The sequence below is a fragment of the Molothrus aeneus genome, chromosome 24, assembly GCF_037042795.1.
Source record: "Molothrus aeneus isolate 106 chromosome 24, BPBGC_Maene_1.0, whole genome shotgun sequence".
Classification (NCBI taxonomy): Eukaryota; Metazoa; Chordata; class Aves; order Passeriformes; family Icteridae; genus Molothrus; species Molothrus aeneus.
Genome location: NC_089669.1, coordinates 3,395,062 through 3,411,776, shown reverse-complemented (window position 1 = coordinate 3,411,776; position 16,715 = coordinate 3,395,062). Strand labels below are relative to the sequence as shown.

The window sequence follows — 16,715 nt, the reverse complement described above, 5'->3', positions numbered from 1 at the left end:
TGCAACTGGTGCATCTGGGATTGGGCTCATGTGGTTGTTTCTAATTAATGGCCAATCACAGCCCAGCTGGCTCGGACAGAGAGCCGAGCTACAAAACCTTTGTTATCATTCTTTGCTATTCTATTCTCAGCCAGCCTTCTGATGAAATCCTTTCTTCTATTCTTTTAGGATACTTTCAGTGTAATATATATCATAAAATAACAAATCAAGCCTTCTGAAAGATGGAGTCAGATCCCCTCTTCTCTTCCCCCATCCAAGAACCCCTGAGAACACGGTCACATCCCAGCACCACCTGAGCTGATAAGAAAATAACTCTGAACCACTGAACCTGCTTGAGGAATTCCTGAGAACACAGAAAACTCCACCTGTGAGGGGCTGGCTGCAGGAAAGATGCTCAGCAAAGCAGAGAGACAGAGAGGGAGTGTTCACCTCCTGTTTTTCGGGGTCAGGAGCTCCCAGCCAGGCAGGTTTGGGGAGCCTGGCTCCCATTCTAGGTCAAACACCAGCCTGAAACCTGTGGCAGAGCTCGTCACGCTCGTCTGGAGGAGGAAGTGCTGCCTCCAGATCCCCTCCCAGCCAGCTGGAATTGCTCCCACACCCAGTGCCCTGGAGCTGCCACCCCGGTGCTTCCTCCTCCTTCCTGCCCAAATCCGTGCCAGGGAGGGAAGCTGGGGTGGCACAGCCAGGCTGAGCCCCCAAAAATGGGAGGGAAGAGAGGATGGAAGGACAGGGATGGAAGGACACCCAAACCATCCTTGTGAAAAAAAATGCATGTATTTTATGATTGGCTTTTCACAAATATTCAAATGAATCTTGTATGTGTTGTGTTAGAAAGTGATGCTGTATTAATTCTCTTAAGTAGTGTGTTAAATATAGTTTTAGGTTATAAAAAATGTTAAATGTTGGAGTCAGAAATTAAACCTCTTTCTTTTTTACTTTGGAGATTCCAGTGTCCCTGTGGTTTTATTTCATGTCCTAAAGCAACAAGAGCCCACAGATCCCTCAAAGACCCCACAGATGCCCCAAAAGGATCTCCCAAAGATCCCACAGAGCCCCCAAAAACCCCACAAATCCCCCCAAAACCCCACAGAACCCTTAAAGACCCCACAGATGATCCCCTAAAGACCCCACAGATCTCCCAAACACCCCACAGATCCCCCAAAGGCCCCACAGATGATCCCCCAAAGACCCCACAAATGATCCCCTAAAGACCCCACAAATCCCCCAAAGGCCCCACAGATCTCCCAAAGACCCCACAGATGATCCCCCAAAGACCCCACAGATCTCCCAAACACCCCACAGATCCCCCAAAGGCCCCACAGATCTCCCAAACACCCCACAGATCCCCCAAAGGCCCCACAGATCTCCCAAACACCCCACAAATCCCCCAAAGGCCCCACAGATGATCCCCCAGATCCCAGTCTGGCTCTCCCCAGCTCCCTGCAATGCTGAGGGTTCTCTCCAGGAATATCCCAAAGGGTTCCAGAGCTGGGTATCCCAAATCCCATGGGATTTTAGCAGCTGGATTGGTGGGAAAAGGGAAAATTTTTTTCCCTGAAAAATTTGTGGCAAAAATTTGTCGCTCGTTTCTTCCCCAGCTCTGCCCCACAAGCCTGGGCAGGGCCTGGCAGCTTTGGCTTTTATTTGCCCAAAGGGTTGTGCCAATATTTATTTAGGGCTCTGGGATCCCTGCAAAGGACACCAGGGACGTTTTCCCTGCCAAGCTCCTTTTGTGTGGCATTCACATTCTCTGGAAAAATCCTCTTTGCCCAGGATTCTTCTCCTGGGAAGCTGAGAAGCCTCAGAGAAAAAGGAAACCAATAATTACCTGCTTTGCTTCTCCTGTGTTTTGCTCCTTTGGAATGTGGTTGGGGATTGTTTATCCAACAGGTGATTGTTTGATTGGTTTAATGAGAATTGTTTTGACTCGTTGGCCAATCAGGGCCAAGCTGTGTCAGGACTCTGGAGAAAGTCACAAGTTTTCATCATTATCTTTCCATTATTTCATTATTATCTTTCCATTATTTCATTATATCTTTCCATTATTTCATTATTATCTTTTAGCCTTCTGTAAGTATCTTTTTCTGTATTCTTTAGTATAGTTTTAGTATAGCATTCTATAATATAATATAACATAACATAATATGATATAATGTAATGTAATATAATGTAATATGATATAATGTAATGTAATATAATATAATGTAATTATAATATAACATAACACAGTATAATATAATATAATATAATATAATATAACACAGTATAATATAATTAATATAATATAATATAATATAATATAATATAATATAATATAATATAATATAATATAATATAATATAATATGCCCTCTGAGAGCATGGAGTCAGATTCATCATTCCTGCCTGCTCTGGGGTTTCCCTGCAAATCCAACCCCAACCTGAATTTCCCTTGGGGCTGTGTCCTCTGGTTCTGTCAGTGCTGCCCCTCCTCACAGGGCCTGGACACAGCGCCAGGGGCAGCAGGGCCATTCCAGGACTTGGTCACTCTTTCACTAAAAACTTTTTCCTTATATCAAACCTGTGGCATTCACATTCTCTGGAAAAATCCCTTCTCTCAGAATTCTTCTCCTGGGAAGCCGAGAAGATTCAGAGAAAAGGAAAACAATTTAAATCTTATTTGCTTCTCCTGTGTTTTGCTGGTCTGGAATGTGTTTGGAGATTGTTTATCCAACAGGTGATTGTGTCATTGGTGTCATGTGAATTGTTTTGATTTATTGGCCAATTATGGTCAAGCTGTGTCAGGACTCTGGAAAGAGTCACAAGTTTTCATTATTTTGTAATGAAATTTTAATTTAAGTAATTAAAGTATTATTTAAATACTTTTCAGTATTTAATTATTATTTTTTCATTATTTCATTATTATCTTTTTGTTATTTCATTATTATTTTTTAGCCTTCTGTCTGTATCCTTTCTGTATTCTTTAGTACAATTTAGTTTAGCATTCTTTAATATAGTATAGTATCATAAAATAATAAATAACCCTTCTGAGAACATGGAGGCAGATCCATCATTCCTCCCTGTCCAGGATCCCTGTAAATCCAATATTTTTGTGCTCAAAATTCCAGCAGGGAGAGGGGCTGGAGCTGCAGGAAGAGCTGATTTCCCTGGAGCCACTCACCCTTCCCAGGACCTGCACTCCTGACACTTCCCACCTTCCTTCCACCCTAAAAAACCTCAGATCCTTCTCCTATCAAAATAAAAAAAAAAAGGAGGAAAAATCCCATACAAAAGACATCCCATACAAACCCATCCCATATTCCATAAATTTTACTTTGGAGAGTTCACAATCCAACAGGTCAGATGGAAAAACCCAACCAAAACATTGGAAAACCTTGGGAAAATGCTCTTTAATTCCTTTTTTTTTTTTTCTTTCTGTGAGAGAAAAAGAAAGGAGAGAAAGGAGAGATAAAGGAGAGAAAATGAGAGAAAAAAGGAGAGAAAAAAGAAGCACAAAATCATCTGGAAAAAATATAAATCTTATAAAAAAATCTTAAAAAGAAAAAAAAGAAAAATAGAATCTTTTTCGTCTGGAAAAGAAAAATCGAAATATTTTACTATTCTATCTTTCTGAAGTAGAAAATTTGAAATATTCTTATAAAATATAACCAAGAGACTGACAGATGGATAAAATCCTTTATTATTATTATTTATTATTTATTTTTTGTACCTTTCCATTTATTCCAGAAAAACTTTCTCTCTATATATATATATAAAAAAATCATTACTTCTTTTGGAATAAATCCTTAAAATCATTTATTTTAAAACAAGTCTTTTGTTTGTACAGCACTAGTTAAATACATTTATTCTCAGTTTTCTGCCAAAGAATCACCCCAGAGAAATTCACAGTTTGGGATCCATCCTGGCCCCTCCCATCAATTTCTCCTGCTGGAGGATGAGCTGAGGATGGAGGAAGGCAATGAAGAAATGTGGAATTTTTATTGTTTGTGCTCCAACATCCAATTTTGGAGGGACATCCAAAATCCAATTCCAATTTTGCACCATTTGAGCGTCCAGATGTGCAGCACAGCTGGAGATCAGGCAGAAAAACCCAAACAGAACATTGGAAAACCGCGGGAAAACACTCCTTAATTCCACTTTTTTCATCTTTTGTGTAAAAAAAAAAGGGGAAAAAAAAATGCATCTATTTTGCCCCGAATTTCCAAAACCCAAAGGAATTTTGTTGTTTGGGTTCTCCACGTGGATGTGTTGGGCCAGGAAAGGAGGATCCATGTGGGAATGGAGGGGTGGGAGCTCTGCCTCCAAGTGCTGTTGTTGTTGTTGTTGTTTTTGTCCCAAACCCTGATTTAATTCCATTCCTTCACCCAACCATCAGCTGGCCAGACAAAAGAATACCAGGAATACAGACTTCCTGAGGGCACAGCCAAAAATCCTCTTTTCTGGTAATAATAATAATAAAAAAAAAAAAAAGGGAAAAAATTCCAAGAAAAACCGGTGCAAGACAAAGCAGCAAAACTTCCTTTTTTGCCTGTCCTTGAGCAGTGGCTGCTCCTGGATGCGGTGGATGGGAGAATCCATGGAATGAGGGGGAAATAATTCTGGAAAACCACAGAAATTCCCAACATTTCCATGAAAATTCCAATTGGTGCTCCAAAACCTGGGAGATCCTGCTCGGGGATGGGACAGGAATGGGGTTTTTTAATGGATGGGGCATCCAGGGGGTTTTTCTCTCCCCCTAAACCCAGCCTAAAAGGGCTGGAATTTTATGCCAGGGTTAGAAAAGAGGGATTTTAATTCCAGGATTTAATCCCTGCTCTGTTTTTGTTTCCAGCTGTGGAGGTCAGAGCGTGGCACCAAATATTTACATTCCCAAGTGGGAATCAAATATCCATGGGATAAACGGGATTATCTGGAATTGGGGCTGTTGGCAGCTGATCAGTAACAGGGGAATTGGAACCCTCTGGAATTCTCTGGAATTCTGTAAACTTGGGGGGTTCTGGGCATGATGCCAGAGGGGAAAAATCCCCCCCAAAAAATCTGGCAAAAATTCCTTGGAAAAACTGGGATTCTAAAGAAAGGGGAAAAAAAAAGTTTAGGAGGGAAGAAATTCCCATTTTTCCCAGGTTTTGGGCATTGCCAAATGTTGGGAATCCTCTCAGAAGGTGGAAACCCTAACCCAAACCCCCCCACCCTTTTTGGGGGGATTTATAGGGAAAAAGGGAAAGGCTGTGCAAGGATAAACAGGATCCAGCAGGGCTTTTCCTAATCCTGGGAATGTTGTCCTGGTTCCATGGGATTCTCCCAGCAGTTTGCCTCGATCTCCAGCAGGAATTTTGGATCTGGGTGTAAATTTCTCCCCCTGCAGATGTGGCATGGCCCAGTGCCCCTGGAAATTCATTCTCACTCCCAGAGTTGGAAAACCTTGGGAAAATGCCCTTTAGTTCCTTTTTTTTGCCTTTTTTGTGTAAGGAAGAAGGGAAAAAAAAAAAAAAAAAGCACTTATTTTGTCCTGAATCTACAAACTCCAAAAGAATTTTGTTGTTTGGATTGTGGGAATGGGAAAAGTGAGCGGGAAAAGTGAGCAGAGAGAGGTCAGGGATGCCCAGGGAGGGTCCCTGCCCTGCTCCAGGCTCTGCTCCCATGGGAAGAGCAGAATTCCTCAGCCCAGGCACTGAAGGAGCCCTGTCCTTGTCCAGGTCCTGGCAGGAGACCTGGGAAGGGCAGCTCTGGTGCCAAGGAAGGAAATTCCTTTGTGGGAGGAAAGGGTGGCACTGGGAGAGCTGCAGGAGGGAACCAGGAAAAGAGGGAACCAGGAAAAGAGGGAATCTGAAAGGAGCAAGGAAAAGGAGAATCAGGAGAGATCGGGAAAAGAGGGAACCAGGAGGGACAAGGAAAACAGGAGGGACCAGGAAAAGAAAGAACAAGGAAAGACCAGGAAAAAAGGGAACCAGGAGGGACAAGAAAAACAGGGAATAAGGAGGGACCAGGAAAAGAAGAAACCAAGAGAGATCAGGAAAAGAGGAAATCAGGAGGGACCAGGAAAAGAAAGAACCAGGAGAGACCAGGAAAAAAGGGAATCGAGAGAGACCAGGAAAAGGAACCAAGAGGGACCAGGAAAAAAGGGAATCAGGAAAAGAGGGAACCAGAAAAAGAGGGAATCAGGAGGGACCAGGAAAAGAGGAGAGACCAGGAAAATGGAATCTGGAGGGACCAGGAAAAGAAGGAATCAGGAGAGACCAGGAAAAGAGGGAATCGTGAGACCAGGAAAACAGGGAACCAGGAGAGACCTGGAAAAAATGGAACCAGGAGAACCCAGGAAAAGAGGGAACCAGGAAAAAAGGGAACCAGGAGGGACCAGGAAAGCATGGCCCCAAATGCGTCACTGGGGGCTGTTCCTGCTCTTCCCCATGCCCTGGAATCAATTAGGGAACAATTCAGGCTGGAAATCCCGGGAAGGGAACAGAGCAGGGCTGGGCAAAGCTCAAACAATGCAGGGTCTGGAGACTCGGCTGGGGCAGGGCTGGGGTGGCACTGGGGCAGCTCCAGGATCATTTTCCTTCCCATGGAGCATTTCCCAAGGATTGCTGGAGGAATCCCTGCCTGCTCCAGGAGGGAACAGCCCCACCGAGAGCTGGAGCTGGAGCAAAGTGCCAGCCCCAGCTCCAGGTGCCAGACCCAGCTCCAGGTGCCAATCCCAGCTCCAGGTGCCAGTCCTGGTCCCAGTTTGGGAGCAGGGACTGGGAGAGGATGAGGGCAGCAGGAACATCCCAGTTTGGGAGCAGGAACATCCCAGTTTGGGGGCAGGGACATCCCAGTTTGGGGGCAGGAACGTCCCGGTTTGGGGGCAGGGACTGGGAGGGCCTGAGGGCAGCAGGGGGAATTCTGGCTGCTCCATCCTCAGCTGGATTTGGGCACCAAAACAGGGAGGGGAAAGGAGGTTCTGAAGGCAGAGGGGAAATATTGGGGGGCTGCCCTGGTTCCTGTGCCCCAGCTGTGCCCCAGCTGCTCCCAGTGCCAGGCCAGGCCGTGCCCAGCAGTCCTAATGTGGTCTCCCCAAAAATCAGGAGGTGCAGGGCAGCTTGTCTGAGCAAAGGTGCATTTCCAGCACCTCCTGCCTGGCCAAACCCCACAAATCCTTACCCTGAGCCCCCCAAACCCCACAAATCCCCACTTTGAGCCTGAAAACCCCTCAAATCCCCATCCTGAGCCTCCCAACCTCACAAATCCCCACTCTGAACCCCCAAACCTCACAAATCTCCATTTTGAGCCCTCAAACCCCACAAACCCCCACCTTGAGCCTGAAAACCCCACAAATCCCCATCCTGAGTCCCTAAAACCTCACATATCCCCACTTTGACCCCTCCAAACCCCACAAATCCTCACTTTGAACCTCCAAACCCCACAAATCCCCACCCTGAGCCCTCAAACTCCACAAATCCCCACTCTGAGCCCCCAAACCCCACAAATCCCCATTTTGAGCCCCCAAACCCCACAAATCCCCACTCTGAGCCCCCAAACCTCACAAATCCCCACTTTGAGCCCCCAAATATTCACCCTGAGCCCCCGAAACCCCACAAATCCCCATTCTGAGCCCCCCAAACCCCCCAAATCCCTACTCTGAGCCCCCAAACCCTCACCCTGAGGCCCAAAACCCCACAAATCCCCATCCCAAAACTCTCCCAGGGCATGGCAGGTGCCAGCATCTCCTCCCTGGAGCTGCTCTCAGCGGGGACAACCCCAAACAAGGGGGGAACAAGGCCCCAGGTCCATGCAGGGGGGGTTTGGGAGCTGCTCCCGGGGGGTTTTGGGGTCCTGCTGGAGCCGGGAATTCTGCCCAGGGTGGGGTGGGAGCCCCTCCTTTCCCGGTGTTTCCGTCTCCATGGCAACCAGGGCGACGCCAAATCCCAGTTTAAAAGATGCTCTGCCTCCTGTTCTTGCCGCGGGCTGGGGAGGGGACACGGAAAGGGGAGTTAGCTGTGCCCCAGATGTGCCCCAGCTGTGCCCCAGCTGCTCCCAGTGCCAGGTCAGGCTGTGCCCAGCAGTCCTAATGTGGTCTCCCCAAAAAATCAGGGGGTGCAGGGCAGCTTATCTGAGCAAAGGTGCATTTCCAGCACCTCCTGCCTGGGCCAAACCCCACAAATCCCCACTCTGAGCCCCCAAACCTCACGAATCCCCACTCTGAGTCCCTCAAACCTCACGAATCCCCACTCTCAGCCCCTCAAACCTCACAAATCCCCACCCTGAGCCCTCAAATCTCCACTCTGACCCCCCCAAACTCCCCAAATCCCCACTCTGAGCCCCCAAACCCCACAAATCCCCACTCTGAGCCCCCAAACCCCCACCCTGAGCACCCCAAACCCCACAAATCCCCGCTCAGAGCCCCCAAACCCCACAGATCCCCACTCTGGGCAGGGGGTTCCCAGCCTGGGCCGTTCCCCAGCTGTGACACCGGGGGTGACAGGCGGGTGGATGGGGTGACAAGGGGCAGGTTCGGGTTCTGCTGCCCCAGGCTGGCAGCGGCTGGGGAGGTGCCAGCCCTTGCCCGGCCCTTGCCCGGCCCCTGCCCGGCCCCTGCCCTTGCCCGGCCCTTGCCCGGCCCCTGCCCGGCCCTTGCCCAGCCCTTGCCTGGCCCTTGTCCGGCCCTTGCCCGGCCCCTGCCCTTGCCCGGCCCCTGCCCTTGCCCGGCCCTTGCCCGGCCCCTGCCCTTGCCCGGCTCCTGCCCGGCCCTTGCCCAGGCCTTGCCCGGCCCCTGCCCCTGCCCAGCCCTTGCCCAGGCCTTGCCCGGCCCTTGCCCAGGCCTTGCCCTGCCCTTGCCCGGCCCCTGCCCAGGCCTTGCCCGGCCCCTGCCCGGCCCTTGCCCGGCCCCTGCCCTTGCCCGGCCCTTGCCCTTGCCCGGCCCCTGCCCTTGCCCGGCCCTTGCCCGGCCCCTGCCCTTGCCCGGCCCCTGCCCTTGCCCGGCCCTTGCCTGGCCCCTGCCCTTGCCCGGCCCCTGCCCAGCCCCTGCCCTTGCCCGGCCCCTGCCCGGCTCCTGCCCAGGCCTTGCCCGGCCCCTGCCCGGCCCTTGCCCGGCCCTTGCCCAGGCCTTGCCCGGCCCCTGCCCGGTCCTTGCCCAGGCCTTGCCCGGCCCCTGCCCGGTCCTTGCCCAGGCCTTGCCCGGCCCTTGCCCAGGCCTTGCCCGGCCCTTGCCCAGGCCTTGCCCGGCCCCTGCCCGGCCCCTGCCCGGTCCTTGCCCGGCCCCTGCCCGGCCCCTGCCCGGTCCTTGCCCAGGCCTTGCCCGGCCCCTGCCCGGTCCTTGCCCAGGCCTTGCCCGGCCCTTTCCCAGGCCTTGCTCGGCCCTTGCCCGGCCCCTGCCCGGCCCCTGCCCTTGCCCGGCCCCTGCCCGGCCCTACCTGAGTGCTGGAAGGCCGAGCCCCGGTGCCCGGGGTCCTTCTGGAGCTGGATCTCCTTCAGGGAGAAGATGGAGGCATCTGGGCAGAGGGGGCACAGACAGAGGGGTCAGTCCTGCCCCAGGGTGGCACCTCCAGGGAGCTCCTCTGTCAGCCCGTCCCGTCCCACCCAAATTATTGTTGTTGTTATTATTATTATTATTATCATTATCATTATTATCAATTATTATTATTAATTATAATTATTATTATTACTGCTGTTATTTTTTAAATTTTTATTATTAGTAGTAGTATTTATGGTTATTATTATATTATTATTTTTAGTAGTAGTGTTTATTTATTATTATTACTATTAGTTGTAGTATTATTATTAGTATTTATGGTTGTTATTATTATAATATTTATTATTATTAGTAGTAGCATTTATGAGTATTATTATTAGTATATATTATTATTAATAATTATCAATATTATTATTAGGTTTTTATTTATTTTATTTTATTAGTAGTAGTAGTGTTTATGGTTATTATTATAATAGTATTAGTAGTAGTAGTGTTTATTATTTGTTTATTATTATTTTTTATTATTAGTGTTAGTAGTAATAATATGGTATTATTAGCATTTTAAGTATTTATGGTTCTTATAATTATAATGATTTATAATTTATTATTATTAGTAGTAGCATTTATGATGATGATGATTATTATTATTACTATTTTAATTTTCAGTAATAGTAGTAGCTTATTATTATTATTATTATTATTATTATTATTATTATTATTATTATTATTATTATTATTATTATTATTATTACTATTGTTATTAGTCCTCGCTCCCACAGCCACCAGCCCCTGCCCCACCCTGCTGCAGAGGCACCCCTGAGGGAGCAGGGAGGTGCCTGCAGCCCCTGTTTTACCCTTTTTTACCCTTTTTTCCCCATTTTTGGGGGCAGCAGCACCCAGCACTCACTGTCAGGCAGGAGGTGCACCCTCTCTCCCAGGCTCCTGAAGTAGGGGTGCTGCAGGGCTGCCTCGGCTGAGATCCGGCCCTTGGCTCTGTACTGCACAACGCCCCAGAAAAGCCAGAAACACTCAGTTATACCACACAGCTGGGCACCTTTCTACAGTTACATCACACAGCTGGGCACCTTTCTACAGTTACACCACACATCTGGGCACCTTTCTACAGTTACACCACACAGCTGGGCACCTTTCTACATTTACACCACACAGCTGGGCATCTTTCTACAGTTATACCACACAGCTGGGCACCTTTCTACATTAACACCATAGACTGGGTACCTCTCTACATTCACCTCACCCATCTGGGCACCCCTGTACATTCACAGCACACATTTCCTCTCTACATTCATATACCTGCATTTATACACCTCTCTACATTCATATCACACATCTGGGCACCCTGGCCATCCCAGCAGTGCCACCCACCCACATCGTGGCACTGCCCTGCTCCAGGTGCCCCTTCCCTTCCCTTCCCTTCCCTTCCCTTCCCTTCCCTTCCCTTCCCTTCCCTCCCCAGCACCCACCAGCAGCAGATTTGTCAGCAGGTCGACGCCTTCCGAGTCCAGCCTGGGAGAGAGGGGAAACAAAACCAAAACTGCACCAGGGCTGCACCCAGAAGGCTGCAACAACCACAGGGAGGGACGAGTGGCACTGCAGCCTCGAAAGGAGCCTGGGCTGCCCTTTCCACCCCCTCAATCCCCCCAGTCTTTCTCTGTCCCTGCCCCTGGGGTACCTTGGGGCGTGATTGATCAGGGGCTGGGCTCGGTACTGGCTGAAGTTGTAAGCCTTGAACTCCTCGTTGGACGTTATCCCAGGCCAGGTGTCCTCTGTGGGGGTTCCTGTGGGGGGACAGGGGACCTCCATGGGCACTGGGTGTGCTGGAACCTCCAGGAGTTTGGGGCTGTCCCTGAGAGAGGGCACTGAGGTGCCCAGGGGGTGGCAGTGCCAGCAGGGAGCTTCTCATCCTTACACCTGTGCCAGCCTGGAGGGGGCTGCAGGCAGCTTCTGTCCGTGCCAGCTGACCCCTGCCCACCCCTGTCTGTGCCAGCTGACCCCTGTCCTCCCCTGTCCGTGCCAGCTGACCCCTGCCCACCCCTGTCCGTGCCAGCTGACCCCTGTCCTCCCCTGTCCGTGCCAGCTGACCCCTGCCCACCCCTGTCCGTGCCAGCTGACCCCTGTCCTCCCCTGTCCGTGCCAGCTGACCCCTGTCAGCCCACCCCAGCCCGTTTCATCCCACCCCTTCTCACCCCATCCCATCCCATCCCCTTTCATTCCTGCCCATCCCATTCCACCCCATCCCTTTTCCCTCTTTCCTACCGCATCCCACTTCATCCCTGCTCATTCCTCTCCACCCCATCCTATCCCTGTTTCCTTCTTCCCACCCCATCCCTGTTCATTCCTGTCCATCCCATCCCTGTTCCCTCCTTCCCATGGATCCCATCCTATCCCTGTTCACTCCAGCTCATCCCTGTTCCCTTTTCCCTCCTCCCCACTGCATCCCACCCCATCCACGTTCATTCCTGTCTATCCCATCCCATGATCCCATCCCACCCTGCCCCGCCTGGTGCCGTTCCCGTTCCCATTCCCGCTCCCGTTCCCATTCCCATTCCCCATTCCCGTTCCCATTCCCCATTCCCGTTCCCATTCCCCATTCCCGCTCCCGTTCCCATTCCGCTCCCATTCCCATTCCCCGTTCCCGCTCCCATTCCCGTTCCCGTTCCGATCCCCATTCCCGCTCCCGTTCCCATTCCCCATTCCCCATTCCCATTCCCCATTCCCGTTCCCATTCCCCATTCCCGTTCCCATTCCCCATTCCCCGGGCAGGCAGTGCCCCCGCGCGGGGAGCGCGCTCAGCGCACGGCGCTCACCCAGCAGGCGGAAGATGAGGTGCAGCTCCTCCTTCACCGTGGAGCCCGGGAACATCGGCCGGCCCGTCACCATCTCGTAGTGGATGCAGCCGACCCCCCTGCAGGGCAGGGGACACCCGGGGTCACGGGGGACAAACCCCGGGGTCACGGGGGACAAAGCCCGCGGGTGGAGCGGGACCGGCTCCGGGAGGTGGAACCGCTCCCAGCGGGGTGGGGATGGCACGGAGCGACCCCGAGACCCAAGGGATGGGGAAACAGCTCTGGGGACATGGGGACAGGGAAATCTGCTCCGGGGACAGGAAAATCTGCACTGGGAGAGCCCTAGGGACAGGGAAAACTTCACTGGGAAAGTTCTGGGGACAGGGGGACAAGGAAATCCACACTGGGAGAGCTCTGGGGACATGGGGACAGGGAAATCCACACTGGGAGAGCCCTGGGGACAGGGGAAATCCACACTGGGGGAGCCCTGGGGACATGGGGACAAGGAATCCACACTGGGAGAGCCCTGGGGACAGGGGGACAGGGGAAATCTACACTGGGGGAGCCCTGGGGACAGGGAAATCTGCACTGGGAGAGCCCTGGGGACAGGGGAAATCCACACTGGGGGAGCCCTGGGGACAGGGAAATCTGCACTGGGAGAGCTCTGGGGACATGGGGACAGGTAGAGACCCAAGGACAGGGAAATCTTCTCTGGAAGAGCTCTGGGGACAGGGAAATCTGCTCTGGGGACAGGGAAATCTGCACTGGGAGAGCTCTGAGGACAGGGAAACTGTTCTGGGAGAGCCCCAAGGGACAGGGAAATCTGCTCGGGGAGAGCCCCAAACCCTCTTGTGTAAACAGCCTCAGGGGACAGGGAAACTGTTCTGGGAGAGCCCCCCAGCCTCTGTTGTAGCCAACACGGTGAGGATGAGGATGGAAGCGCCCGACCCATCCTGGAGAGCCCCCGGGCAGCTCGGTGCTCACCACATGTCGATGGGCGTGGAGTACTCGGTGGAGCCCAGCAGGACATCGGGGGGCCGGTACCAGAGCGTCACCACCTCGTTGGAATAGGTTTTGGTGGGGACAGACTTGGCCCTGGCTAATCCTGAGGGCGGCAGGGACACGCATCAAGGAGCTGCCCCCCTTTTTTTCCCAATCCTGCATCACCCCTGGAGGGTTTCACCTACCAAAATCAGCCAGCTTGAGCTCCCCTCGCTCGTTGATGAGCAGGTTCTGGGGTTTGAGGTCTCGGTGCAGGATTTTCCTGCTGTGGCAATAAGCCAGGCCACGGAGCAGCTGGAACATGAAGATCTGCAGGAGGAGGAGAATTGTCACAGACATATTTTCTGAAAAAATCCTTTCGCTAGGATTTTTCTCCTGAGAAGCTGAGAGGTCTCAGAAATGAAATGTGAACAATAATTATCTGCTGCTGTGGGATGCAACAGGTGCATCTTTGATTGGTCTCATGGGGTTGTTTTTAATTAATGGCCAATCACAGTCCAGCTGTGCTGGGACTCTGAGCAGTCACAAGATTTTATTATCATTCCTTCCTTTTCCATCCTTCTGATGTCTCCTTTCTCTTTTCTTTAGTATAGTTTTAATATATTAATATAATAAATATAATATAATAAATAGAACATAATATAATAAAATATATATCATAAAATAATAAATCAGCCTTCTGAAACATGGAGTCAAGATTCTCATCTCTTCCCTCGTCCTGGGGACCCACAAATACCACCACAGAGGAGGAGGAGGATGAGGATGCATTTAGGACTAAAAATCAACCTGCCTTGAGGAATTTGGATGTTGTGGGCAGGAAAGACCCCTTGGAGCTGTGTTCTGGGAAAGTGTCACGGAATGGGATGAGTGAAATGTGAATGTGCAGTGATTTTTATTTAGGGTGGAAATGCTGGGGGAGCTTCAGAAAGGGCAAAGGGAGCAGGAACTGAATGGTGAAGGGATCTCCAGGCTCAGAAAGGGTAAAAGGAGCAGGAACTGAATGGTGAAGGGATCTCCAGGCTCAGAAAGGGTAAAAGGAGCAGGAACTGGAGGGTGAGGGGATCTCCAGGCTCAGAAAGGGTAAAAGGAGCAGGAACGGGAGGGTGAAGGGATCTCCAGGCTCAGAAAGGGTAAACGGAGCAGGAACTGGAGGGTGAGGGGATCTCCAGGCTCAGAAAGGGCAAAAAGAGCAAGAACTGAGGGGATCTCCAGCCTCTCCCAGCCCCAAACCCCCCAGTCAGGACGAGGAACAGGGCAGGGGTCCCTGCACGCCCCTCACCTTCACGTTGTGCACGCTCATCAGGTTCCCGCAGTTCTCCAGGTACTGCTTGAGGTCGTTGTCCTGCAGAGGGAAGGACGCGTCAGTCTGTCCTTCCCTCACCCCCCCCAGCCCCCAGAGAAGCCCCCAGACTCACCAGGTACTCGAAGACGAGGGTGAGGCAGCGCTCGGTGTGGATGATGTCGTGCAGGGTGACGATGTTGGCGTGTTTGAGGTTCTTGAGCAGCGACACTGCGGGGACAGCGGGGCAGGACCCGGGGCTGAGCAGGGGCACAGCCACCCCAAATCCCCCTGGGGGTCTGGGGGAGGCCCCTGCCGGCCTCACCTTCCCGGATGGCCGTGCAAGGAGCGCCCTCCTCGTGCTCCAGGCGGATTTCCTTGAGCGCCACCAGGTTCTCTGTCAGCTTGCTGCGGCCCTTGAACACCGTGGCGTAGGTGCCCTGGGGACATGGGGACATGTCGCTGACATCTTTTCATGAAAAATCCTTTCCTTGGGGTTTTTTCTTCCTGAGAAGCTGAGAGGCCTCAGGAACAAAATGTAACCAATGGTTATCTGCTGCTGTGGAATGCAACAGGTGCATCTGGGATTGGTCTCATGGGGTTGTTTCTAATTAATGGCCAATCACAGCCCAGCTGGCTCAGACTGTCTGAGCCACAAAACTTTGTTATTCTTTGCTATTCTATTCTCAGCCAGCCTTCTGATGCAACCTTTTCTTCTATTCTTTTAGTATAGTTTTAATGTAATATATATCATAAAATAACAAATCAAGCCTTCTGAAACGTGGAGTCAGATCCTCGTCTCTTCCCTCATCCTGGGACCCGTGTGAACACCATCACAGGGACATTTCCCAGTGAGAGGAATGCTGGGTTTGTCTTTACAAACAAGGATTAATTCAGTTTTGTAAAACCCCTCCTCTCCTCCCTGTCCATTCCCCTCCATCTGTTTTTACAGCAACAATCAGGAAACGTCCCCTGTATGAAAATAATGCGGATTAATTCAACTGAACCGAATCTTTTTGAACTTCCTCGTTTGCCAAGCAAATTTTAATCAAGGAAAGCAAAGGACATTTGAGGTCTGGCTGAATGGAGGCTGACCAACCTGCTGGAAATGATATTTTGGGTGAATTTGTGCTGGTTCCCATAGGTGAAACAAAAACAAAGCTGGGTAAAAGGTGCAGCCTGCAAACCAGCAGCTCTGAGAGCAGTGGATCAAACTTTTGCCATATTTGATGTAAAATCAGAGGTAAATCCACAGCCTGGACACTTCCAGTATGAGAGGAATGGAGGATTTGTCTTTCCAAACAAGCTGTGGGGCTGCTGGTAGATAAAACCAGCACTGGGAGAGGAAAGAAACAATGGGAAGGATTCCACTGATTGGTGAATGGAAAAAGATCTTTTGCTTTTACAAATAAACTTCAGGTTTGCTGATCAATGAAATTAGACATTGAAAGATGAAAGAAGCAATGGGGAAGGAAAACCCCTAAATTCCATAAGAATTAAAAATGAAAAGGGAGAGTTGTACATTAGAGGGGAATCACTGGGATCAGGTGTTCTGGGAAGACTGAACCTCTCAGGTACCTCAGAAATGGGGAAAGAGAGAAGGGAAATGCAGCTGGGAAATTGGGATAAAAAGCAGGCTGTGTCCTCCAAAAATGGGAGAGATCCCAGGGGAGTGCCCTATGGCCTCTCCCTTTATTGGAATAAAGTCAAAGGACTCCTCTGTCTCCTTTTTGGACACAAACCTCTGGTGTTTGTGGAGTGATTTTCCTAACACCAGGGTGGCACAGCACTGGTGTGCCCAAAACTTTTAGAAGAAGGACCATTGGAGGTGACAGCAGCAGGTCTGAGCTCCACAAGGAAAACTTGCTCTGGAAATGTCTGGATATTGAGGATTCTTGCCCTTTGTGCTTCGAGCTGCCCTTTGAATTTCATTGAATTCCTTACAGGGCTGTCACAGACTACTCACCTCTCCCAGTTTGTCCAGTTTAATGTAGGTTTCCAGCTTCCCAAAGCCAATATCCGACTGTGAGAGAGAAAGGAAAACGTCACTGGGGAGGAGGGAACCTCCTGCAGGGATGGCTTCACCTCCAGGAGGCTTTCCAGGGACACTGGGCACTGACAATTGGGATTTTTACTCCATTTACTGCCCAAACCTTCTGTGTATCCTGGGAAAAGCCACA

At 50.6% G+C, this 16,715-nt stretch overlaps 1 protein-coding gene across 1 annotated transcript in view; it reads right to left on the bottom strand.

The window, feature by feature from the left end:
- Nucleotides 1-7,617: 7,617 nt before the first annotated feature.
- CDK18 (cyclin dependent kinase 18) overlaps nucleotides 7,618-16,715 on the bottom strand; it is a 36,075-nt gene continuing 26,977 nt past the window's right edge. Inside the window, exons 5-16 of the mRNA XM_066565442.1 lie at nucleotides 16,502-16,558; nucleotides 14,861-14,975; nucleotides 14,672-14,766; nucleotides 14,536-14,598; nucleotides 13,442-13,565; nucleotides 13,239-13,359; nucleotides 12,276-12,373; nucleotides 11,141-11,246; nucleotides 10,932-10,974; nucleotides 10,355-10,445; nucleotides 9,389-9,466; nucleotides 7,618-7,943 (exon numbers count right to left, since the gene is read on the bottom strand). Of these exons, the coding sequence (XP_066421539.1) occupies nucleotides 7,909-7,943; nucleotides 9,389-9,466; nucleotides 10,355-10,445; nucleotides 10,932-10,974; nucleotides 11,141-11,246; nucleotides 12,276-12,373; nucleotides 13,239-13,359; nucleotides 13,442-13,565; nucleotides 14,536-14,598; nucleotides 14,672-14,766; nucleotides 14,861-14,975; nucleotides 16,502-16,558 (1,026 nt within the window). The 3' untranslated portion in view covers nucleotides 7,618-7,908. The remainder of the gene's footprint in view (nucleotides 7,944-9,388; nucleotides 9,467-10,354; nucleotides 10,446-10,931; nucleotides 10,975-11,140; nucleotides 11,247-12,275; nucleotides 12,374-13,238; nucleotides 13,360-13,441; nucleotides 13,566-14,535; nucleotides 14,599-14,671; nucleotides 14,767-14,860; nucleotides 14,976-16,501; nucleotides 16,559-16,715) is intronic.